Source organism: Sapajus apella, unplaced genomic scaffold (assembly GCF_009761245.1).
Source record: "Sapajus apella isolate SASKATOON/1434 unplaced genomic scaffold, GSC_monkey_1.0 scaffold6, whole genome shotgun sequence".
NCBI lineage: Eukaryota > Metazoa > Chordata > Mammalia > Primates > Cebidae > Sapajus > Sapajus apella.
In genome coordinates this window covers 50,284,304-50,311,500 of record NW_022436946.1, presented here as the reverse complement: position 1 = coordinate 50,311,500, position 27,197 = coordinate 50,284,304, and the positions used below count along the sequence as shown (strand labels likewise).

The 27,197-nt window shown below is 35.9% G+C and overlaps 1 protein-coding gene across 2 annotated transcripts in view; it reads right to left on the bottom strand.

Moving 5' to 3' along the window:
* Nucleotides 1-1,323: 1,323 nt before the first annotated feature.
* The window catches only part of FBXL4 (F-box and leucine rich repeat protein 4), a 66,625-nt gene continuing 40,751 nt past the window's right edge, over nt 1,324-27,197 (bottom strand). Inside the window, exons 7-10 of one of the 2 annotated variants that reach the window (XM_032275211.1) lie at nt 26,118-26,331; nt 8,424-8,495; nt 3,437-3,749; nt 1,324-2,475 (exon numbers count right to left, since the gene is read on the bottom strand). In XM_032275211.1, the coding sequence (XP_032131102.1) occupies nt 2,312-2,475; nt 3,437-3,749; nt 8,424-8,495; nt 26,118-26,331 (763 nt within the window). In that variant the 3' untranslated portion in view covers nt 1,324-2,311. The remainder of the gene's footprint in view (nt 2,476-3,436; nt 3,750-8,423; nt 8,496-26,117; nt 26,332-27,197) is intronic. The other variant, XM_032275212.1, reaches the window with a different exon arrangement.

Sequence of the window (27,197 nt, the reverse complement as noted above, 5' to 3'; positions counted from 1 at the left end):
TACAAGCTGCTTTACACATTTCTTGTGCTATCAAAAGGTAAGACAAAGAAGCAGGATCTCCATTCTCACACAAATTTGTAGCTCACACTATAGTTCCCACACTGTTTTTTGGAGTTTGCAAGTGCAAAGGAAATTTCCATTTTTTAAAAATTGATCTAACAGTACAATTGAGGAGCTTCCACCTAATCTTTGGAAGTGATTAAGCTGAAATGTAATAACATGCTAAAAGGAAAATATCAAGAAGTAACCTTCCAAGTGATGAATATGCTCAACAAAAATCATATTCTCACGGATTAATACAAGTATTTGACAACATCTATCTGTAAGAAATTTTCAAAAGTAAAATACATAAAATCTTATTAAAGATCAGCATTAACAAATGAGTACTTACAATCAACTTTGATGACAGGAAACATTAATTCTGAGCCTCGGTTAAGTGAAACATCATCCTCCCTCCTCCAAATATTTAATATTTTCATTAGTAAACCCGCATCACAAAAAAAAATTGTCTTCAATTATTGTTTTGAATTTTGTCAATAAAATTTTTGGGCAAATTTTATTTCTCTCTAGTTATTTAAGTACCTACATAACAATCTCAGTTTTACCTCTTAGCACACAAAGCCTAAAATATTTACTGTCTGTCCCTTTATAGAAAAAGTTTCCTGACCTCTACCCTAGATAGAGCCAGGAGTTACCCTGGACACTTAAAAGCACAGGTTGAATGCACTGCTTCAGAAGCCAGATGGCCTGGATTTATATATTGGCTCTGCCACTAGTAGTTACATGATCATGAGTAAATTCTTCAAATTCTTCTATCTTTGCCTCAGTTTCCTCATCTGTAATTGGGGGTAAGTAATGACATTTATCTCACAGGGTTGGTGTGAGAACTGAATTAGTAAATGCAAAGCACAAGAAACAGTGCCAGCCACAAAGGAAGCATTAGCCTCATGTGAGTACTCAACACTCGACATGTAGCTAGTGCAACTAAAAAAGTAAATTTTTACTTGAATTCAGTTAAAATTAATAAAATAGTCACATAAGATTAGTGGTTACTGTACTGGCACAGTTCTACAGGATCACTCTAGGGTGTGTGGATGTTGGAATATAACCATTTTGCACTGAGTAGGACAATGAATTTTGTTATACTACACAGTTAATATTAGTTTTCTGTTCAAAACAGCTGTGTCTTTTCATGCCAAAAAGTAATATCTGCCTTTCTCAGTAGCAGAATTCATTTTTTAACAAAACAATGTATGTTTTTAACTTTTTGTCCCCCTGCTTCCCCCACACAGAGTTGATTTCTAATATTTAAGGTGACAGAGCACAGGAAAAATCATTTTATGTGTATAATTTATATGCATACATGTATCTTCCCACATTTATGATTTTTTAATATATAAGGAAAATCCACATATAATTCAGAAACCTCAAAACTTTACCTCTGACAAAATATTAAGGTATCTGCTTCTAAAAGTTGGAAAGCTTTTTTACTTAGTAGTTTACCTCTTATTCTTGATTATATCCATATTTTTATATTGGCATTATCCAGTAGTGAAATAGACAAATATATCAGAAGAAAAGTGGAAACACTACAATTTGATCTTTTTAATAGAAAGGGACCTGCTACATTGCCCAGGCTGAAGTACAGTGGCTGTTCACAGGTGCAATCATAAGTACACTAGCTTCTCAAAATCCCATTTCAAGTGATCCTCCTCCCTCTGCCTCCTGTGCAGCTAGGACTACAGGTGTGTGCCATCACACCTGGCTAGAAAACCTACACATTTTCCAGTTGAACAGTTAATCCAGAAAAATAACCAAACAGCTAGAAAAGCGTGTCTCTTTCTCCAACTAGCTCTGACCATTTCGTACATACCAAACAAAAACACTTGCCAGGTCACAGGTTTAATAAGACATCTTTACATGGAGGTGTAAAAAATTAACTTTTTTTTGTTTTGCGTAAGTACCATGATACTTTATTGCTCAGTGTTCCTTCAAAAATAAGTTAGCATGTCTCCGTGTTATTCTTTTATCAATGACATTAATTACTGACTAAAGCATAATATCACTGATTAACATAAGGTAAAAATAATATCATCCACTCACATATTCTTGAAGAAAAGTGCTTGCAATATTATATGAAAACATTTGTGCATATTTTTACTTGATTTAATGAACAATTTCATATTTTTCTTTAAAAATCTACAAATGTCTTAATTCTTACCATTAAAACAACTAAAAACAAAACCCAAAACCAATACCAAAATAAAACCCCACCAAAGCACATTAATTTTATTACAGAACGTACATTAAGTCACTGAGTAAAGCTCTTTTTTATGAACACTTTTGGAAAGCTTGCATTCAGTTCTAGCACAGCTCTATTATCAATCTGTGAACAGAAGGACACATCAAGTAAGGAAAGATTTTTACAAGATTCCAGAAGTTTTCTTAAGGATGCCGGACTTACCATTCTTGTTCCTATTTAAGGGGGAAAAAAAAAAACTTAAGTATAACATTTATATAATGTGCTAACAATGAATCCATGCATGATTTATTATTTGCAATGAACTTCAAATAAATAATCCCTTACAAATTAAAATCAATTGTTTTTCAAACAAGACTTCATATTGAAATCATCCTGTTAAAAAAGTAAAAACTGAATTTTCCCAGACAATTTAGCATCTAGGACCTGGATCTTGCCAATATCCTACCCACTATCTTCATTCCTACCTCCTACCCCTTCAAATCAGCTCCTCCAGACTTTCCTATTTCTGTCACCCAGTTCAAAATTATTTTCACCATGCATTTGATGTAAAATGTGCAAGTGCAATGTGAGCTCACAAAGTACCAATTGTGTGGACAAAGACAACTACTGTGACACTGCTAGCACCCCTGGCTAAAAGTAAGAAGTAACATAATTACATACAGTTCCTCTCCGATGAAGGCAGTAAGGATGTAAGAAATACCAGAGTTGCAAAAGATTTTACATAGATCTGCCTGAGGTAGAACTATTCCTAAATGCTAGAATTATCAGGGATAAAGGTTTCATATTTCTTAATCAATAATTAAGAAACTTAAAAAAAAAACTAGCTAGCATTCATTATCAAATGTTATTTCTTTTCTCTCTCCTTAATAAAAACAGAGAGCACAGCTCATGTAAATTTTCACTCTTCCAACTAGACCAAGAATTAATAGTTATTTAGAGTTTTTGATAGGTTCAACTATAAAATTCTGTTATTCTCCTATTTTATTAAAGTACATGTATAATTATTCCCTATATTTACAGAACTATCTTGCATTTTCTATCAAACCAAGCAGTCTTATCAGGACAAAATTTTTATTGTATCCAAAAATTTTCTTTCTCCTTACAAAAAGTCTAGATCAGCTTTTATGTCAAAGAAACAGGCATTTAAAACAAATTTATATATTGTATCCTTACCTAATATGTCCAGCTGCTGTAACTTGGTACAATTACATGCCAATTCTTCAATGTCTGTGTCACACACAGATCTGTTAGCTGTAAGAAAGAGTTTTTGCAAGTTTGGGAGCTGGCGTGCCAGTCTGGTGAAGCACCCAGTGCTGCTCTGCAGAGTTGGGCACCAGCCGAGGTCAAGTTCCTCCAGAAGTGGACACCCAGAAGCCAGTTCTGCTATTCCATTCTCAGTAATATTCTTACATCTCCATAGATCCAGGGTCCGGAGTTTTTTACACTTGGCTCCTATCATGCTAGCTATCACATCATAGTCTTCAATCTGGAAATCAAACAATTCCAATATGTGTTATGCTCAGATATGCAAACTATTTAGAATAAGTCAGATTCTTAATTATCTCCTATTGTTTTGCTTCCATGTCAACAAATACACCTCTTTGTCAATACAGATCTGCCCACTCATTTCACAGATCTACCACTGTTTCATAAAACAGCCAAGAGTAATCATTTATTTAAAAATCTGTTTAAGAGAACTCCAGACAGACGATGTTAATGAATTAAATCCCAAAGCAGTTTGACGTTTTCAGTCTCTCATGAAAAATTAAAGGATTATGTGTTATTCTTTTATGCCCACCATTTCAACCTTGCTGCTGCTACTCGTGACAGGACTTACTTTCTTCCATTTTATATATGGCTAATATACTTTGGCAGGTATATAAGATCTCCCTGATGTGGCATCTGGTAAGCTCTAAAACACTATGTGGAAATGCTGATAGTACTAATAAGGATACTAGTTTTGGTAAATGAGGTGTTTGGGGACTGCATATACAACATGAAAATAATTTAGACTACAATATTTTAATGAACTGTCAGTTATTGGAGGTATCCAGTGCTTACCTCATGATTCCAGGGTAAGACTCTACTAATCAATGATTAAACATTTCAGTTCTTGGGCTTTATATGCTTTAATAATGTTTCTTTAAATAGGTTCTTTTAAGAGGTTCATTTGATTTTGTCAAAATCAGATATTAAAATCATCATAAGAAATCAAAAGGAAACAAAAATAGTGAACAATTATAATGATTATCTCCTTTTGTTCTTTTGTTTAATTGTATTTTCAGCAAATATTTATGCACCACTCCATATGCTAGGACCAGCAGTAAACTGCAAAAAGCAGACATTGTGCACATTTTTGGGAAAGACAAACAGACTAATAAATAAGGAAAATAAATTCAAAGAGTAACATATGGTGGGAAAAGAGTAAGACAGAGTGATGTGACAGTGATCAGAGTGTCAGGAGTTGAGAGAAGGGGTGGTAATTGCTGAAATCTCCAGGAATGAGTTTGTCGCGTTCGAGAAACAAAAATGAGATCCATATGGTGCCAGGGTGGTGAGGGAAGAAACAGGCTCTGCAGAGTAGAGTCACACAGTGGCCAGGCCATGTAGGCCAGGAAGGAATTTGATTTTTCTTTCAAGTACTAAGGAAGTCAATGGAGGGTTCTAAGCAAAGGAGTGACATATTATTATTTACATTAAAACCAAAGCAAAACTACCTCAAGCTTCTGTCTGGAGGATGGGCCTATGGTGGGAAAAAACAGAGGAGGCAGCTCATTGAAGAAGCCTGCAACAGTGTAAAGGACAGATGACAGGGGCTTGGATTAAGGTGGCAATGATGGAATTGGGGAAATCTGATAGATGTGGGGCTGTATTTTTGAGTTGGAACCAAAGGCTGACAGATTACATATAGGGGTAATGATTTCTAAGGTTCTGGATGTCAGTCCATGTATGGTGGAATCATGCAGAAGTCTATGAGAAACAGGTTTGGGGGAACAAAACTATCTCCTTAAGCGAGTATACCTGAACAACACAAAACTGTAGATTGGATAAGTAGGGCAACCAATTATTTAGAAAGAAACAATTAAAAATTTTTCCGAAGCCCATGATTCTGACTATGCTCAATTTGTGCCTGGGCAATCTCAGTGGCATTTGGACGAACTCTCTACCAGCATAGAATACACAGAAATTCCTTCAAGAGTTTTTTGTTGTTGTGAAATTTTCACAGCACTATTCAACATGCCAAATTCAGGGCTGGGAAAGTAAGAATGAAACTTAATACGTTTTACTGGAACAAAGGTAACCTATCTCTCCTTTATTAACTAAAATCCCTTCTAAATTTTAGTTATTACACAGGACTCTCTTTTCCCCCAAAAGATTAGACATATTTATTTTCTTATTCATTATCTAATTTTAAAAATAGGACATACGTTACAGAGGAACTATCAGCAAGAATTTAAGTGACCTGACCAGGATCACACAATTAGTAGGAAACTTAAGAAAATGCCAGGTAGGTCCTGTGATTCTTTAATTTAGGCAATTTTAAATTACTTCAAGCAGTACTATGCAATAGTGGAATTTAAACTTTTTTTAGTCGTTTTTATTTTTATTTTTTGAGATGGAGTCTTGCTCTGTCACCAGGGTGGAGTGCAGTGGCACAATCTCGGCTCACTGCAACCTCCGACTCCCTGGTTCAAGCAATTCTCCTGCCTCAGCCTCCTGAGTATCTGGGATTACAGGCATGTGCCACCAAGCCCAGCTAATTTTTGTATTTTTAGTACAGACAGGGTTTCACCATGTTGGCCAGGATGGTATCGATCTCTTGACCTCGTGATCCACCCACCTAGGCCTCCCAAAGTGCTGGGATTACAGACGAGCAGCCACTGCGCCCGGCCCATTTTCAAAAGTAAAAAGAAATAGATAAAATTTGTTTATTTCCCAATCAAGAGGGAAAATAAGTGTCTCTAAGGAGTCCTACAAGAATATTTATGGCACTGACTAGACTATTCAGGTTTATTACAGGTGAGGCACTACTCCTCAGAAGTTCTTGTCACTGCAAATCTAACTGGCAATTGTAGCACAAAGTTTAGTTTCAGAAAAAAAGTGGCACAACTAATTTAGTACCTACATTAAACTCACTACAGAGAAAGTATGCCATGAGGAGAATACTCAGCGAAGGTATATAGTAGATCACAATAACCATGGCAAAGTCAACACAGTGACCTATGTATGTATACTGTGAACGACTGCTTCATAAATACCACAAATCTAAAAACTGCCATTATATTGACAGTCAACAACAAAATATAATATAGAAAAATGAGTTCAGTAGTCAGGCAAGGTTGGAAAACACTGGTTTTAGCAAAGGTAAACAGTTTCTTTGCTGTAGAACACACCATTGTAAAACTCTAAGACCAGGCTGCAGTGCAGCAGTGTAACCATATCTCACTGCAGCCCCGAACTCCTGGGCACAAGAAGTCCTCCTACATCAGCCTCCAGAGTATTTGGAACTATAGGTGTGAGCAACCATACCTGGGTTCCTAATTTCACTAGAAATTTCCACTCTACCCCCAAATACACAGCCTTCAAAATTGATTATCCTTTAGGACTAATTTTCCATGGGTCAACTCTGGAAAATGCTAATTTAATATAATTCCAACTGTAAGCATATATATAATTCCAATAGTAAAGTGTCTATGGTCAGAGGCTTGATTTTCTAAGGAATGTTGCTTCGATTTAAGGGAAGGTAAGTAACAAGCAGAATAAGGTACATCTAAGCAAAGTTAAACAGGGTCCTTACCAATCCAAAGAGGGCAGGCTAGCAATAAGGAAAATCCAAGTGGCAGTAGCTGGCTAGTGTGTTGTGACAGAAACTGCCATCAAATGTCATTGGGCCCATCTAGAAGAGTCACTAGAGAGACCCACAGAAGCTTATCAAATGGCTTACTATGGTAAGAACTTGACTGGAAGTGAGGAAAATCTAGTGGGCTCCCAAGACTGTTTCTAGAGACTGGGATGGCCTGATCCCATATTTAGGGTTTAATAAAACCTAACCACAAGACTTCAAAGACCATGGGGACATGGAGATAAACATGTCATCATAAAAGGTCTACTTAGTCTACATTGCCAAATCTTGGGACATTCCTGAAGCCATGCTGAGCTCTAAGAGATGTTCAAATGGGACTTATTTTAGGTCCAGGACCCTGTCTATTGATTCTAAATCTAGCATACCAGAACTTTTCTAGAATCTTGCAATCATTTTGCTCATTCAAGTCTTCCTACTAAGTGAATGCAAGGCAAAACTGGAATGCTCTGGGGATCTCCTAAACCTACATTGTTCTAGAGAGCAGGGGAGGAAGTGAGGAGGAATGAATTCTTCCAGTCAGTTATACTAGAAGATTCACTTACAGTATGTGTGCACACAAACACACACACACACACACATGCACACCTTCTCCACACAAGATTTCTATTGTCCTTCACATCTCGGTATTATTTAAAAGCTATGTAATTATGTGGTTTAGATTAAAAGATTTAACTCCTCCCATGGGCTCTTTCAAGGGCACATAAAATCATATTTCAAATCTGGAAGGACTTTAAAGCTTATCTAGTCCAAGAGTCCCTAGGCTTTTAGATTTCACAGACCAGTCAAATTTCCACACACACAAAAAGAGTTCCAAAAAAGAGTGCTAATCTTTCTCTTTTGACCAGTAAGGGCAGTAAAACAAACACAAACAGATTAAATAAACCTATCTATTATCATTAAAATTTGAAGAAAATTATCTCAGAATTTAAAAGATAAATTAGGTCAGTGAAAAACTTACTAAACTATTGGCATTGGGGTACGACTGACATCTTAGTTTGTGAAGAAACCTAGAGAGATGAATAGTTTGTTGGAGACAACATCTGGTTTGGTGCAGAACTATACTATATTCCACCATACTATACTTCTTTCCTTGCTCTCCTGGATAAATAATGTCAGTGTTTCAAAGACATACTTTCCAATTTAAGAAACATGTTTGAAAGCAAGGACAAAGAAGAGAACCATAAATATGAAAAACTGTGGGTGTATGTGGGGTAGGGTGAGTCAGGATAAATTTCACCCACAGGAAGAAAAAGAGAGTAAGTAATTGACTAGTATAAAGAATTCTCAAATGCTTACCAAGACACAACTGCCCAAACTGAGGTGCTGAAGCTCTGAACAGAAGTTCAAAATGCTGAGCAGTGCTGTTTGCTGCCATTAGGGACCACATCAGAGGCAAATATGGAAAGTGAATGAAAGTGAAACAAAGAGAAGAGGTCAATTAGACATTAAAGGCTGTCACAGCTTTTCCTGAAATGCAGCTCAAAAGCTAGGTTACAGAGTCCACAAACGCCATTTAATGAGTCCCCAGAGGCTCCACCATTGATTGGCTTGGAGTCAAGGTAATCATTACCAGTCTCCATGTAAGTCTTCACTTTGTATATGGTTTTGCATGCCCTAAAAATACCTATATTCCCTATGACCTCTTGGTTCATTTCCCAAAGGTAAGCAGTTTGAAAGTCTGGCTAAGGCTGAACAAGATGAGCTAAACCACTCCTCCCTCCAAAAACAAAAACAACAAAAAAGCAAAAAGACAAAAAATCCACAGCGGGCTGGTGACACTCCTGAAGAACAGCTGCAGCTCTGACATTCACTCATCAGCTGCAGCCTGATGGAACTGCCAATAGAGTCACCACAAATCAGGAAGGAGCTGGTGACTTTAATGTCAAAGGATTCTCTTTGCTGACAAGGATACCAACAACCATTGAGCACCTGTCAGTAGCAACATGCTGACTGAAACATACATAACATGCACTTTCTAGTCATGTTCGTGCCATTTAAGCCCATCTGTCCTGTGCAATGAAAGCGGTCTCACCACTAAAGAAACCCAAAGACTGATGCATAATCATGGATCGTGGCATCCTAAAATATTTTTTTAAAGTTCTAATTTCATGACATGTCTGCCATGAAAAATTGTGAAAAAACAAAATAATGCAAAATATTCAAATTTCTAATTTTTCTTTTATAAATTAAGGAGAAAACTACTCAAACTTATATGGAAAATATATATTTTTTAATATATTTAAAAATTAAGATATTATACAACTTCTGTAAAAATCTGTTCCATGTGTTCAGAAACTAAAAAATATCAGTTGACGGAGAGGTGAAGAATGTGTCAATGAAAATGCAAAACATTTGGCCAAATCCCAGATAAAATTCTCACTGAGAAAGTAAAGTAATAAAATATTTCACATGAAATAAGGTTACTTAAAGCAAAAATAATAATAGTTATAATAGGCCATAGAGGGCTATTATACTTAAGTCTAATTATTTCATTGTTGAGCATTTCTTTGAATTTAAACAAAAAAAGTTTATATTGATTTTATACTTAAGTTTCAACATAACATTTATAAGACAATCCCAAGTAGCTCTCAGAATGTTAACAGTAGAAGGGTGGATAAAAATAAATTAATTTTCAGGTTATTCACAATACTTAGCCATTTTAACTTATTAAAGGAACATGACATTTGGTTTTTTTGTTTGTTTGTTTTTTGCAGGACCATATCCATATTAAAAGGTTGTTTTATAAGATTTTTCCATAAGTAAGATCCACAGAATATTAGAACTTTTAGAAACAATCTCTTTCTTATTGTAGGAAAATTTAAATTAGAAAAACATACATGTACATACAGATAAATACACATACATATATATAATTCACAGAAATTGTTTGGCAATTTATTTTTAAATTACTTACTATGAAGAATCGCAAATACACAAACAAGTATAGGTTCTAATATAACATGCAAGTAGTCACCAGTCAGTTTTATCAATTCTTAATCTTTTGACCTTCTTTGCTTAGTTGGCTACATTCTTGTATGCCTCCATCCATTCACATACTTCCTCAGAGGTAACATTTATCATGACTTGGTGTTTAAAACATGCTTGGAAATATATAATTTTACAATATATTATGTATCCGTAAGTAGCACATAATATTGTTCTACATGGCTTTTATATAAACGTTTTTACAATGTGCATATACTTCTGCATCTTCTTCTGTGTGAAGGATCTGTCCACATTGATACATATAGTTCTAGTCCACTAATTTTTAATGGAACTTGTTTGGTAATTTATTTTTAAATTATTTACTATGAATAATTTCAAATATACAAACAAGTATAGGGTTCCAAAATAACACCCATAATCATGTAGCCACCACTCAATTTATCAACTCTTGTGTCTTCTTTGCTTATCTCACTACATTTATGTATCCACAGCATTTTATCAATTTCTGTGTCATAATTGTTTTTTATATCTGATACTTCCTTAAAGAATTTTTCCTTTTGTTGAGAAATATTTTTAATCGTTCTTTTAGTGAGTGTCTGTGGGTGATACAATCTTAACAACAAACATTTATTGAGTACTTATTAACATGTCAGGCATTGCTATAAAGTCTTTATATATATAAATCCTCACAACAATCCCATTCACTCGTCCATTCATTTAATGAACAGTTATTGCATGCCTGCTCTGTGTTAGGCACTGTTTAGGCACTTGGGATATAACAGTGAATGGAACAGTTAACAACCTGTAAGGTAAATATCATTATTCACCTATCCTATCATCATAAATGGGGAATCTGAGTGACAGTAAGTTAAATAACTTAGTTTAATATTTACCTTCAATCTTTTTAAAAAATAAATTTTATTGTACATATTTGAGATCTGCCCTCAATCTTGAGTGAAACTTTAGCTATACTTAGAATCTTAAGATCACAGTTACCTTCTTTCAACACTTTGAAAACACTACCCCATTGCTTATCAGTCTCTTACTTGATAAGAAGTCTATTGTCAATCTAATTGTATTCCTCTGCAGGTATGTATCTTTTCTCTCTAATAGCTCTTGTCCCTTTATTTTTTATATCCTGCAATTTCATTGCAATCTGTCTAAAAAATTATTTTCATTTATTTTGTTTAAAACCCCAAGCGCCCATTTTGATTTGAACTCCTATCTCTCCTCATGAAAGATGAAGATTCATAACAATTCTCTCTTCAAATATTACTTTTCTACCATTCCTTCCGCTTTTTTCTTCAGTAACTTCTATTCAGTGAACACTGGAGTCTCCTAAGTACCAGTGCTTACAGTAGTTTGAAAAATATGTCCACATGGTATTCTATATGCTTTCCTTCCAGAGATGGAGCTTAATTCCTCTCCCTTTGAGAGAGTGGGCTTAACTTAGCAACTCACTTTAAAATTGCAGAGGTGATGCCAGGTCACTTTCAATATTACATTTATGATGGTTAATTTTATGTGTCAACCTTACTAGGCCCCATAATGGGGTGCCCAGATATTTAGTTAAACATAATTCTGGGTGTTTCTGTGAGGTTGTTTTTGGGAGATTAACACTTAAATCAGTAGACTGAATAAAGCACATTGCCCTACCTAATGTGGGTGGGCCTCATCCAATCAGTTAAACGCCTGAATAGAACAAACAGGCTGACCCTCCCTCAAATAAGAATTCTTCCAAATTCAGGAAGAAACCAATGTCTGATGGCCTTCAAACTGGGACATTGGTTTCTTCCTGAATTTGGATGTAAACTGAAACATCAGCTCTTCCTGAGTCTTAAGCCAGCTACCTGTCAGGCTAGAACTACACTATCAGCTCTCCTGTGTCTCCAGTTTGCCAATTTGTCCTGCAGATTTTGAGACTCACCAGCCTTATCACCATGTCAGTCAATTCCTTATAATAAATATCTTTATCTCCTATGGGTTCTGTTTTAGAACTCTCCTGAATAATACAGTTATAAAAAGACTGTGGCTCCTGACTTGGCTTCCTCCCTCCCAACTTGTTCCCTTGGGAGAAGCCAGCTGCCATGTCATGAGGACACTCAGCCTATGGAGAGACCTGTGTGGAGAGAACAGAGTCCTCTTGCCACAAGCTAAAGAGGAACAGTAGCAACGTCTGCATGAGTTTGGAGGCTGATCCACCAGCCACAGTCAAGCCTTGAGATGACTGGAGCACCAGATAACAAACTGGCTGTAACCTCCTTAGAGACCCTGAGGCAAAACTACCCAGCTAAACCACTCCCAGATTCCTGAGTCACAGAAAATGCACGAGATAATACACGTAGGTTGTTTTAAACCACTAATTTTGGAGCAATTGATACACAGCAACAGATAAATAACAGAGTCACTGGCATATAGTAGGCACAATATATATTTATTAAATGAGTAGGATTGCCTTGGTAGTGAGAGAGAGAGAGAGAGAATGTGTGGGTGTATATAAAACTCACAGCAGTTCCTGACTTACCTCTTTTCCAAATTTGAATACAATCCTCAGCCTTCTCGTCTAATTTAGCAATTCTTTCTGTGTCCAATTTAGAATTTATCCCATCTATTTATTTTTTCCCAATGACTATACTTTATTTGCCAGATTTCTAATTAGTCTTTTTTTTCCACAACCATGTGTTCTTGTTTTAGTCTGTTTCAAAATTTCTAGTTCTTTTCCACAAGATGCTTTCAGTTACTTCTTTGAACGGCCATCTCCTGATCCCATCTTTTTCTATGCCTCCTTTTCTAGTCTTGCACATTGCCCCCTTCTGGAACCAGGACTTCTGCTAAAAGTATAGAGGTCCTGCTTGGCAATGGCACTGCAGATACTGCAGGACCAGTAGAAGGCCTAGCTCAGTTCTGACCAGAAGGCATGGCCAATGCCAGGTTACTATATACTTTTTGGTGTATCTGCCCAGAACAAAATCTCTTCTTTCTCTAAGACTTCCATCCAAACTCCTGGGTGAGGTAGCTTGGAATACTGTCTCCTGGCTAATTATCCCCAGACTGGGACAATAAGATTCTCATGATATAGTTTGAGATGAATTCCCTATAGAATCAGTTCTTAAAAGTAAGAGTAAGGCCAGTTGCAGTGGCTCACGCCTATAATCCTAACACTCTGGGACACCAAGGAGAGAGGCCAGCTTGAGCCCAGGATTTCAAAAACAATCTGGGCAACATGGTGTGACCTAATCTCTACAAAAATAAAAATAATTAGCCAGGTATACTGGCACCGCCTGTGGTCCCAGCTACTTGGGAGGCTGAAGTGGGAAGATCACTCGAGACCAGGAGGTTGAGGCTGCAATGAGCTGTGATCATTCCACTGTACTCCAGTCTGAGCGACTGGGCACCTCACCCCCCAAAAAAGGGTAAGGTAATAGTAAGAAAAAATATTTATTGTCAAGAATACTATATTAACTTGTCTGGACTGTTCCTTAGAGAAATCACAACTTTTGCTTATTGTGTATCTTAAAGAATGTAACTTTAAGGCACAGACCTAACAGCATATCCCCCTAACTCACTTTTGAACTAAAGTTTAATTATGTATATCTAGAAAACATTTGTGAAATGGTAGATGCATTATTTTCTCTGGGAGAATTTCAAGTCACAGAAGAGGAAATCACAGCAAATATTTTACAGTAATGTAAATCAGTCTGTACATTAAACTGGGAATCAGAAAATCATTTAATATTAGGGAGAACTGTCATTTTTTTAAATCCTCACCTTAAAAAGGAACTAACATAGAACAAAAGAGATTTACGTTGAATGATACAACTGATCTTTGCTGAATAAGAGATGTGAGATCAAATGTAGACCAAGATAATGCGAGATGGAGGTAATGGTAATGGAAAGAACCACGATGACCTTGCAAGAGATACTGTGAGGAATTAACAAGAAGTCAAATAGAGATAAATAAAAGGGCTGACAGATAGCACTGGGGTGAGTAAGCACAAATTAACATGGTTTCATGGCTTTCTCCAGCAAAGCTCATCAGTGAAAAGCCAGAGACTGCGGGAGCACCCAGGTTTAGAGAACATGCCTATGGAATCTGTTTACAATGTCTTTCAATCCAGTTAACCCGCTGCCTCCTAAAATATCTTTAGAATATTCTTTCTCCATGCTATTAGTATTCAGAATTAAAATGTTGTTACTGATGTCAAAACAAAGAGAATACGCTATGGAGAAATTAACTCCTCATTTCCAGATCTAAAAGGGCCTGATTTTGTAAAGACCACCAACTCAACATTTTAGAGCAGGAATTGGCAAACTACTGCCCAAAGGCCAAATCCAGCCTCCGGCCTGTTTTGGTAAATAAAGTTTTATTGGAACACAGACATACCTACTCATTAATATACTGTCTGTAACTATTTTCACATTACAACAGCAGGATTGAGTAGTTGTGACAGAGCCCATAGGGCCTGTAAGGCCTAAAGTGTTTACTACCTAGCCCTTCACATAATAAGTTTGCCGATCACCACTCAGGAGAACAAAACAATTCTACTATAATGGGTACATCCAGCACTGCTACATATCTAGAACACACAAATGGATGGATCAAATTAGGTGTACTGTGAAAATGGCACAGTATTTTATTTATTCAGAAATAAAAAGTGAAAAAATTCCATGAATCTCTTATTTAAGACATAAAGTATCTTTCAGGTCCCCAAGTCTACACATTCTACTGGTTAGGTCTCTAAAACTCATTCAATAGAAGTATGAGGGTAGTTCTATAAAACTAAAATATAATTAAAATAGTAGCTTTAATAATGCAAGGTAGCAAATTCATTTTCAAATGAGTTTGTAATTTTCAAACAAAGGGCAACCTTAAATAACTATAGCAAGGAATTCACTAAGAAGTGACTGGGTCCATGATCATTTCTTCTACAGAATTACCAAAAATCATAAAGAAAGATTTATTTTACATTCCACCTAAAATCTACCTGATAACCCTGTTCAGCAGCTTCAAAACCCAGTGGATAACTTTAAGTAATAAATTCAACAACTCCCCACACATCCAGATAAAGAAGGATATACTTCTTAACCTGGGACCAAACTGGAAGAGTAAACACGTAATTAAATATTCAAGTAGATCACATGACACTTAGCCATTTTGGCTAGTGAAATGCCAAAAGTAAAGAAGTAAACGGCAAAATATTAGAAGTTATAACTGGAGAGAAAAGCAAGAGACAAGCTCAGTGTGAACAGATTTTATTAATGCAATTAGGCAAAAACAACTGTAAAGCATGCTTGTATCATCAGGGTTCCTGACCATCCTCTATAATTCAGAAAAAGACTGTAAAGGAATTAGTCCATAAACACCATACTCCAATGACTATAAAAGGAGGAAGGCTGTTTCCCCCTACTTTCACAACTCCCTTCTTGTTTCTTTAGCAATTTTATTCCCCCTAGCGTCCTTTACTGAAGCCTCCAAATACTCACTCTACTACAATGACTATTGCTAAAAAGAATGATTTCACTTTGGGAGGCTGAGGTGCGCACATCACTTGAGCTCAGGAGTTTGAGACCAGCCTGAGCAACATGACAAAATCCCATCTCTACAAAAAATACAAAAATTAGCCCAGTGTGGTGGTACATGCCTATAGTCCCAGCTACTTGGGAGGCTGAGCTGGAAGGATCACTTGAACCTGGCAGGCAGAGGTTGCAGTGAGCTGAGATCACACCACTGCACTCTAGCATGGGCAATAGAGCAATATCCTGTTTCAAAAAAAAAAAAAAAGAATGATTTCAATTTCAAAAACAGTTTTAGTTAGTGAAATGATGGATAACAGATGTGGAAGTTTGGTGTATGCAGATATGAAGTACCATTCAGTTATAAAAAACTATTATTAATGCCTTTACTTGTTATGAAGAAATTTATTAATAGATGAAAGCCTGGTGCAGTGGCTCATGCCTGTAATCCCAGCACTTTGGGAGGCTGAGGCAGATGGATCACAAGGTCAAGAGATTGATACCATCCTGGCCAACATAGTGAAACCCCGTCTCTACTAAAATATAAAAATTAGCTGGGAGTGGTGGCACACACCTGTAGTCCCAGCTACTCGAGAGGCTGAGGCAGGAGAACTGCTTGAACCCGGGAGGCAGAGGTTGCAGTGAGCTGAGCTTGCGCCACTGCACTCCACCCTGGCACCTGGTGGCAGAGTGAGACTCTGTCTCAAAAAAAAAAAAAAATAGATAAAAGAAGGCACAAATTCAAATTTTCATTGACAGCTTTTTAAGAAATGCTATCCATAAACTTCATAACTTCCCACCCTCCAGACTTCTAAAGTGCTAAGCAAAAATACTTATTAAGATAACTGATGTTTAATATACTCGCATGTATTTATGCATACTTGTATACTTTATAATACACCGAGACCTTGTACAATCAATGTATGCAGTAATATGTTTGCTATTTTACATTAATGTAGGTTTATAGCTGTTACAACTAGTTTATGACTTTTTTGCTCAATGTTAAAAATTAATTGTTGGTTATTGTAACCCTTAATTGTACACTCAGTATAGGACAGCAGGATTCCAAATTAGTATTCTCCATTCTAAAACATGATTCCTAGAAAGCATATAAATAAGAAACAAGTAACAAGTGTACATATTATAAAGACTAGCTAAAATATAGACTAGTTACATAAGATGATCAGAAACAAATGTACTTTCTGTACATTTAAAACATTTCAAGCACATCAGAGCACTATCTCCTAGTAAGAAGGTGAAATTTTATAAAAGTACATTCACTAAATGAAAATTCATAAATTTGCATAACAAATATCTCCAAAGAAACCCTAAGAACACAACCACTCAATTATTAGAGTGTAAAATACATGTATAAATGTAAATCTTTCTCTAATTAAAATTTTATTTGCTCCACTCTTCCAATTCTAATAAATTTAGTGAGAAGAATACAGAATAAAAGTTGAAGTCTGGGTGTGGTGGCTTATGCTTGTAATCCCAGCACTTTGGGAGGCCGAGGCGGGTGGATCACCTGAGCTCAGGAGTTGAAGACTAGCCTGGCCAATGTGGTGAAACCCCGTCTCTACTAAAAATACAGAAATCAGCTGGGCATGTTGGCATGCCTGTAGTCTCAGCTACTCTGGAGGCTGGGTCAGGAGAATTGCTTGAACCCAGGAGGCAGAGGCTGCAGTGAGCCAAGATCGTGCCATTGCACTCCAGCCCGGGTGTCGCAGTGAGACTCCGTCTCAGAAACAAAAATATCCAAAAAAAAAAGTTGAAGTATTTTGACAAATATTTAAAGTACTTGAAACCAAGCATATATAGAAATAATCATCATTTTAGAACATTTAAATTCAATTACTTTGCCCAGATTTGCTATGAACCATCTACTAGAAATTATTTTCTTTTATACAGTTCAAATATACAATATGGTATAGATTATACACTGATACATAATCATAACTTGAAAACAATATTGTCTTTCACAACTTTAACATCAACACTAAGGTGGGGTGTTAGAATTCTGATGGATCTCTAAAATGAGAAAGCTAAATAGCATAAACGGCAAAAATTAATGAAGCTCCTTATATCATCTTTGAGGAAAAAGGGGAAAGCTCTCTAAACCTAACTGTAGATGGTTAATAGCTATCCTAGACCACAGAGCCAGAATTTTAGCTCTACCATAAAAGTTTCAGTTTAAGGTTCAGAAAATTTGTCAAATTCTTATAATCCTTGTGTGTGATGAAACAAAATCTAAGACTAAACGTTCACACACCTTTGCGTTGCCCTGCAGTCTCATTTTGAAGCCTATTTTTATCACTGTATTGGCTCTTTCCTACAATAATACAGTCGAATATATCTTTCCTCATAAATACTCAATTGATCAATTTTCATAACAACCCACAATGGATGGTAGCAGAGATTTGCAGTCAAAAAGACTCGGGGCTGGGTGTGGTGGCTCATGCATGTAATCCCAGTACTTGGGAGGCTGAGACAGGAGGTTCACTCGAGCCCAGGAGGTTAAGACCAGCCTAAGCAACACAGTGAGACCCTATCTCTACAAAAAAAAAAAAAAAAAAAAAAAAAAAAAAAGACATGGGAATATAGATATTGCGGTCCTATAACTTTAATTTGGCTTTTCTTAAGACATGTCAACAGTGAGAGGATGGTCTAATTAGCTATCTCTAATGGACGGTGTCCTTTCCAGGTACATTTCTTATAACTGGTTTATTGGCCACTGTCATGGTTGTGTTTGATAAGCAGTCTGCCCTCTCCAAAATATGATCTCCGCCATCACTGCACTCACAAGTTAGGCTTCTTGACTCTAACTGAATCTACAACCCATTCATTCAGGTCACACATACTCACCCCACCAAGTTGCCTATGCCCATTGAAAGTTCTACAAGGCCAAGCAGGATATAGAAATACAGCCTAGAGACACATACCAAGGACTCTAAGAAAGTCTGTTAGTTTTATAATGTGATAAATTACACTTATTATCAGCTATTAAAACTCTTGATTCTTGATTGTGTTTAAGAACAAAGTAATTACTAATATCTTTGTTTTATATATTATCTAGCTATATTAACATTTCTGTTTAAAATAGACTGCATTTTAGATGACAGCTAATGACAGTTTGCATTTGGTTCTATTTCAATTTCTCACCCTGGTCTTAGTTATTAGCACTGGCTCTGTTAAGTAAGAAGCCACCCTCTTCATTTGCCACACAGTCAGGTGTTTTTTTTCTCTTTCTTTCTTTTTTTTTTTTTTTGAGAACAAGTCTCGCTCTGTCACCAGGCTGGAGTGCAGTGGCGTGATCTTAGCTCACTGCAACCTCCGCCTCCTAGGTTCAAGCAATTCTCCTGCCTCAGCACCTCCAAGAAGCTGAGACTACAGGCACACGCCACCATACCCAGTTAATTTTTTTTTTTATTTTTTTTTATGTTTAGTAGAGACAAGGTTTCACCATGTTGGCCAGGATGGTCTCGATCTCTTGACCTCGTTAACTGCCTGCCTCAGTCTCCCAAAGTTGCAGCCGGGTCTTATAGTCTGACTTTGTTAGTTGTAATGGCTTTTTAAAAAAAATTTATTTCCTTTTTTTTTTTTAAATTGTACTTCAGGTTCTGGGGTACATGTGCAAATCATGCAGGGTTGTTGCATAGGTACATACCTGACAAGGTGGTTTTTGCCTCCATCCCCTCATCACCTATATCTGGCATTTCTCTCCATGTTATCCCTCCCCAACCACCCTAACCCCTGCTGTCCCTCCCCTAGCCCCCCTCAGCACACCCCAGTTTGTGATGCTCCCCTCTCTGTGTCCATGTGTTCTCATTTTTCAACACCCGCCTATGAATGAGAACATGCAATGGCTCTTTTAAAAGAAAGGCCACCCCTGCTCTACTTACCAAAATACAATAATGTATTGTTTAAATCAAGTAAGAATGCAGTAAGGAGACCACCACATACACATGTCAGAAAACAAATTCATAGCACTAAATTAAATCACACTCTTTCAAAAGACAGTTATAGGAAAGCCCAGCTGCTTTCATCAACAGGCAGGGTGGTGTGCAATTTTACTTATATATATGCTCTGCCAAATAAACTGGCACAGAAAGAAAAACATAGGAGAGTGTTAATATCCTACAGAAGTAAAGATCAACTTCTTTTGTTGTCTTCTAGTTCATGAAGATAAAAGTAGAGGGGTCCTTGAAACTGTTGACACAGCAGAGCAGGCCAAGTAAACAGATGCTGAACCCTACTTATGGATTACTGTCATACACTAGTCCCCCACAATACCTATAATCAGTTTTTTCACTTCTTCAGATTCTCTCAATTTATGCTCTATCATTCTTGAAGTGAGGCAATCAAAACTGGATGCAGGTGTTCCATTTATAACTCCAACTTTTAAAAAACACTCTTGGTTTTCCAGTCTGCTGCGAAGCAACAGAATAACATTCTTACTGAACTACCTGTCATGCCCCACTCTCTCCCCTGATTCCAGATTTTTCCCCCCTCAAACAGAGGAAAGGTAAACAGGCTCAAACTTCTAACAGTAGTCCAGATTGTTTTAGTACATGTGTGGGACTTATCTTAAAGACACTCTCATGCCCTATGTTAAAAAGTTATTCTTATGCGATCCTATACAAGGTATATTTGTTTTCTAGACTGCTATAACAAAGTATCCTAGACTAGGTAGTTTAACCATCAGAAATTTACTTGTTCACAATTGTGTAGGCTAGAAATCTGAGATCTAGGTGTCAGCAGAGTTGGTTTCTTCTAAGACTTCTCTTATTGGCTTATAGATGGTTATCTTCCATTGTCTTCACATGGTCTTCCCTGTGTGTGTGTGTGTGTCCTAATCTTCTCTTCCTTAAGGACACCAGTCACAGTGGATTAGGCTCTACCCTAATGACCTCATTTAACCTTAATTACCTCTTTAAAAGCCTTTAAAAACCCGATCTCCAAATACAGACAAATTCTTAGGCACTGGGGGGTAGGACTTCAACATATGAATATTTTGGGAAGATACAATTCAGCCCATAACGCAAGTACTTAAAAGTACATTACAGATATACGCCCTTTTAGGACAAATTATGTCTTTCACTTATAATGACCCAGGAATAAAGGGTTATTACATTTTCAACTTATTTTCAAATGGTTCAATAAAACAATTATACATATAGTAGGGGAACCTGGGTGAAAAGTACATAAGAAATCACTTTTTTTTCTGCGACTTCTCTGTAAGTCTAAAATTATTTCAAAATAAAAGTTGGTTTTTTTTTTCAAGTATTTAGAAGTCTATTTAATGAGTCAGATTTATTTTATTTTTGAGATAAGGTCTTGTACTGTCACTCAGGCTGGAGTGCAGTGGCACAATCACAGCTCACTGCAGCCTCGACTTCCTGGGCTCAAGCAATCCTCCCACTTCAGTCTCCTGAGTGCTACTACAGGGGCATGTCCAGCTAATTTCTGTAGAGATGGGGGTCTTGCTATGTTGCCCAGGCTGGTCTTGAACTCCTGGTCTCAAGTGATCCTTCTGCCTCAGCCTCCCAAAGTGATGGGATTTCAGGCATGAGCCCCCGAGCCCAGCTGAATAAGCCAGATTTTTATAGCTCTACTTTCACAAAAATACATCATCATGTATGGTTAAAGAAGTACTTGCAATCAATATTTATCATACATAATAAGAATCTTATGAGTAGAGAAGAACCAAAAAGAAGGAATCTAAGTCCTTCTAATCATTGTAATACCTAACACAGTGAATTATTTCCATGCTACGGATGTAGAAGAAACTAAGCACAACTAAAGTGTCTTTCCTGTCTCAATTGCCATCTTTTGCATAACGTCCTATCTATTCAACTCTAAAAGATTCACCAAATTCAGGAGCAAAAATCTTATTTACCAACCCCTTTCACTAGAATTCTGGGATCACACAGTAAACAGGGCATAAATCTCAGCTCAAGGGTAATTTCTACTAAAAAGGTTTCGCAACACAGATCATCCTCCAACTAAGCACAAGCCTGTGACAGTGCTAGCATGTAATTGGGTTTACTGTATACCCGTCCACTCTGTCTTTTTTGTAATGGCATCTTGTTCTTTAATAGGCACGTATTTAATGCTCTGCATCAATGAAATTCAACAAATATATGCCCCTGACTCTACATATAGCTTACTTTGTGAATTTTCTTTGCTGAATTTATAAGACATTTGTTATTTCTCTGAAGTTATTTTTCACTGTAATCCTAAACACATCTAAAGAAAGAAAAAGATCTCCTGAAATAAACTAAGAAATCAAGTTGAACTATATTTTACCATCTTATAAGGCTAAAAATTCTAAACAACCACTGATGCAGGGAGGGACCACATCAACATCCCAGAATCCACCTACTAGCATACAAGACAATTCTGATCCTGCCACAGTTCCATTCTCCTGAAGTCTCATTTTTACTGAGTCATCAGGCCTGCTGCATGCCTGGCTATGGCTAACCACTTAAGAACACATCACCTAGCTATCAACAACACATCATTTTACATGCCAAAATTATTTTGAGGATTATCTATCTCAATGCTGCTCTCCATTATAGTATAAAATTGAGAATATGCCAATATAAGCTATTTACTTAAAGCAGTTAATTATGTATTGATGCTACAAACTTTCACTTACATGTTTCTAAATGTAATCTGAATAACAAGTTGTGATTTATAAATTCAGAACAACTAAGACTTCAAACTAAGCTAGTAAAAAGACAAAAATTCCATTTTCCTGCATATTTATCAACTATAAACTTAATAGTTTGTATTTTCACATGGATTATAATGTTGTATATGTTAGTTACTATATTTCCTTACCAACTACAAATTAGAAATAAGAATAAGGAGTAAAGAAAATCCTTGTTTTAGACACAAACAGCCAAGCTATTAGAATAACTACTATTCTATGCTTTTATATATCTTATGATTTTAACTACAACACCAAGGCCACAAGATCTGACTTCAAATCCTGACTCTATTGCTTGTGCTAGTGGGCAATTTATTAATCTTTTGAGACCTTAATTTAATTATGTGTAAAAATGAGAGTTCGACCAACCCCATTCAGAAAGGTATAAAGAATTAAATAATAATGCAAAATGTCTAGGACAATCAACAGGATATATTCAGTAAGTTTTCCCAAACTTTGGGACTAAATTCCAGGTCTCCAAAATCCTCAAAAACTTTATTCACTATGCATACGGACTTGTTTAAGTCTCATAAAATGGCATAAATATACTATATTAATATAAATTATGTACAGGCACACAAAATGTAACTGTATTTTATCATATATATGTAAACTAGTCTCTGTGAGGTTAATATACTATAATACAGTCCATATTTTGTAATACTAATTTTTGCTTATTTTAGAATTTAAAGGGCTCAGAAAAACAGGGTTAAAGTGGTACTGGATAATTTGTAGCCCTTTTAAAACAAAATAACCTCTCTCAGAAAACTTAAAATTTTTATCTTCTTTTTCTTCTCATATATTTCCTTAGAGCAAGCAGAGGCATTTGAAATCAATTACTGCTCCTTCTTTTCAAAACAGAGTCTAGAATATGAGAGTATACTGCCAGTGACTATGTGGAAGGTTTAAAGAGAGACCAGTCTCCTACATCTTGTCTTCTCATTCTGTTTGCTCTCGTCCACCAGCATCATTAGGTGCAAAATTAAAGGGGAGTATGTACCAAAGGAAGGAGGAGGTAACATAATGCTTTGCTTAAGTGACAATGGAGGTGTTTACAGATTGATGTGAATACCAGTGCTGTAGCTTCTGTTTGTTTTTAAAAAAACCAGCTTATTATTTTGCCATCTCTCCTTTTTCTGATTTAGTTAGGCCCATATGGATCTGATGTAGATCCCAAGAATGAAGAGATAATAACAGAAGTGAGTGAAGTATAGGTAGAAAGCAATGAGTTGGGAAGCATTAAAAGTAAACACTGTCTGGGTAAGATTTTCTCAATTTCAAATTTGCAAATGATATCACTAAAATAATAGCATCTTTAATTTTATTATAAGTCAACCATAGATCAATGAAAACTCAACTTTATAATTTTTTCCACATACTCAGTGTCAGAAAAATCGTGTAGTATTTATGTGACTTTTATGGTACTTTAGCAGATGGGCCAATAAAAAAATTTAATAGGGAGTAACAGAGGGCACAACCTAAATTTTATTTAATACACTCATAAAATGATTTTACATGTGAATTTAAGTAACTGATGGAAACAAGAGCTTATGTTATCTAGACTTAGGTATACATGTATAAATTTCCACTCTTGAGATATGAAATCTTCTTAATCCTCATAATTCAAACTTTAAAAATTTAATAATATCTATCAGTCTCTTGAGACAAATTTAAGAAAACTGTAGAATACTTAATAATTCTCTGACACTTAGATGACATTACTATGTAACATTTCAAAAACATTTCATGGGATATATTTTCACAAGTCACCACAGACATAAGATGGCTAGCAAGTTAATGTTTTTTTGGCTTTTACCCTATTTTTCTTCTCAAAGGCTCATTTAATAATTATGTATACTATATTTCTTACTAAAGTTAAACAATCAGAAAATTTTAAATGAGGCATTTAAAACCTCCTTGCTCAGAGGATTTCAGCTTATAGTACACAGGCCCATAAAATAGTAAATATTCCAATAAAAAGCAGGCATGGTATAATTTCAGAATCAACAGTCTACCCAAAATAAGATAGGTAACAATTTTAAACCCACACAAATGGGGAGTCATTTCACCACAGACCAATAAAAGCACAGGCTAATATCATCTAGCATTCAGGGACAATAATTCTTTCATTTTAAAAACAAAAAATCTGGGAATCTGAGACAATGTCTTAACCTAGATTACCAAGCTTATCGCTGACATGGCTAGAACTAGAATCAAAGTATTCTTTCCACCCTGCCAGGTCACCTGTTAAAGTCTAGCTAAACATTTTGCCCCAAATTGAGAATAATGCCGTCTTAGTTCATTTGGTGTTGCTATAACAAAATACCTGAGGCTGGGTAGCTCATAAAGAAAAAGAGTTTATTTAGCTCACAGGTATGTAGGCTGGGAAATTCAAGGGGCATGGCACTGTCATCTATTTGGCTTCTGATAAGGGCTTTCTCCTGCTGTGTCTTAGCATGGCAGAAGGTCAAAGACAAAGCAGACAGTGCAAAGAGGCCAAACACAAAGGGCATCCTCACCTTACAACAACCTGTTCACCTTACAACAACCTTAGGAACCAAACCATTCCCACCAGAATTAATCCAGTCTCCCAAGTCACTGGTGTATCATTTTGGAAGGGTAATTTGGTTATCTTTATTCACTTACTTAACAAATATTTATTGAATGGCCAATCTTTAGCAAGTACTATTCTAGATTCTGGAAACATGGCAATGAAAAAGACCGACAAGGCTTCTACTGTTTTATCCTAATGTGAGAAGACAGAAAATAAGCAAAAAAACAAATATCATTTCATAGAGTGATAAGGATGTTAAAAAGGAAATAAAACTGGGTGATATGAAGGAAGCAAACTAGAAGGGGACCTACATTTTGTCAGCGTCCAGGAAGCCACCTCTAAAAAAATATGCCAGTTGAACACTGAGCTGAAAAAAGGGCAGCCATAATGAGCTAGACAAACTTTCCAGACAGGCAAAACAAAACAGCAAAAGTCCTGAGCTGGGACCAGGTCAGAACATTCGAGGAATAGAAAAGAAGACAAATATGCATGGAGCAGACAAAACAAGTATATGACAAACTGATTGTGTACTACAGGGGCCCAGGCACATACTCTTTAACCTAACACCACCACCTCCAGGACTCTATCCAACAACAGTGATAGTAAGTATGTGTAAAACTATGCACAGATGAATGTTAGTGCTAGGTAGTTTGTAAAAGGAAAACAACTGAAAAAACTAAATGCTGATTATTTGGAGAATGTTATATAGATTATGTTATAACATATACTATACACTAAAAGAGTTAGATAATATATGCACTGACCTGGAAAGACGCCCTAGAGATGATATGTGAAAAAGGAAGTAGGCTAATATATATGACATGATTCCATTTTTTTTTAATGAGACTCATTAACTACTGTATTACAAGGTTTAACCCCTGAGTGTGGTCCAGGATAAATACCACTTTGCTTCCTCCCCCTCCAGGCAAATGTCCTCTTTCATTCTATGCTCCTACCTTTCTCTAATTCATTCCCTGACAGAATTTTGGCTTGCCTCAGCCAACTGCTTATTTCTTTTCCTGAGAACATGAATAGCATCAAAAAAATTTTAAGAGCACAGAGAAAAACATTTCCTTATAAATTAAAAACATATTAGGCTCTAAATAACTTTACAATGACTGAATCAGCTCAAATGATTTTAGAGTAGTCATATGGCATCATAAACTTGATTTAAAAATAAAAAACACATTATAAGCAATTAAAACTAAATATTCAGTTGGTTATTATACTCGCAATGATGAAAATTATGAATTATTCTTACCTCTACTTTTGTTCGATAGAGAACAAGTCGTTTAAGGCTGCATAACTTGGCAATGTGGTTGAAAGCTTGAGGTGGTAGCTTATCACAGGAGGAGAGATTTAAGGCCTGTAGATTTGGACACATCTCAGAAATAACTTCTAAACAAGTTTCATTAAGAAAGTGGCTGCAAGACAATTCAAGTCGTACTAATTCAGATCCACAAACCTTCAGAAACCTGCAAAAAATAACATTCTATGTAAATTTTATAAAACTAAAATATATTTTTGCAAGAACTTTGGAATTTTAGCAACTCGAAGAAGACATATTTAAAAGAATAGATTTCTACTAGGGAAAATAAAAAATTTGTTTTGCTTAAATTCTTATTCACTGCATACTGAAATATGAATGGTTAGGCTAAAAAAATCAACTTGAAAGGATAAAATGAATTCACACCAGATGAAAAGTCAGCTAAATAATGTTAAATGTTAAATAGATTATGTTATAACACATACTATACAGTAAAAGAGTTAGATAATATATGCACTGACCTGGAAAGATGTCCTAGAGATATTATGTGAAAAAGAAAGTAGACTAATATATATGACACGATTCCATTTTGTAGAAAATTAAGAAAGTAGATGTGTTTTTCCTACTTACTTATTATTCACATCCAAGCTGGTAAAGCCAAAAAAAAAAAAAAAAAAAAAAGAAAAAAAGGCAAAACATAACAAAACTCTAAACTCTGGAAGATATTTCCTCCTCAACAGTACCTATCCAGTACTGGATAACATATTTTGAACACTGCACACAAAAGTGCAAAAGTGGCAACTTTAATTAAATAACCTCAAAACAAATCAGACTAGACTCCTCTCAACTCAGAAAATATCTAAGTTGGTTTAACTACAACACTGTTAGGATATGGTCCTTGCAGCTGTTACTATTTAGCAGCTGGACTGCTTGATGTTGAAATTATCACAAAATATTCAATTGCAGCTTCACAGAAAATATATAAAAATAATCCAAGGTGAAGGTCATAAAATGCTTTATCAGAGTAGTTATCACAATATTTATCTCAGTTATATTACTGTTGGAAAAATAGTC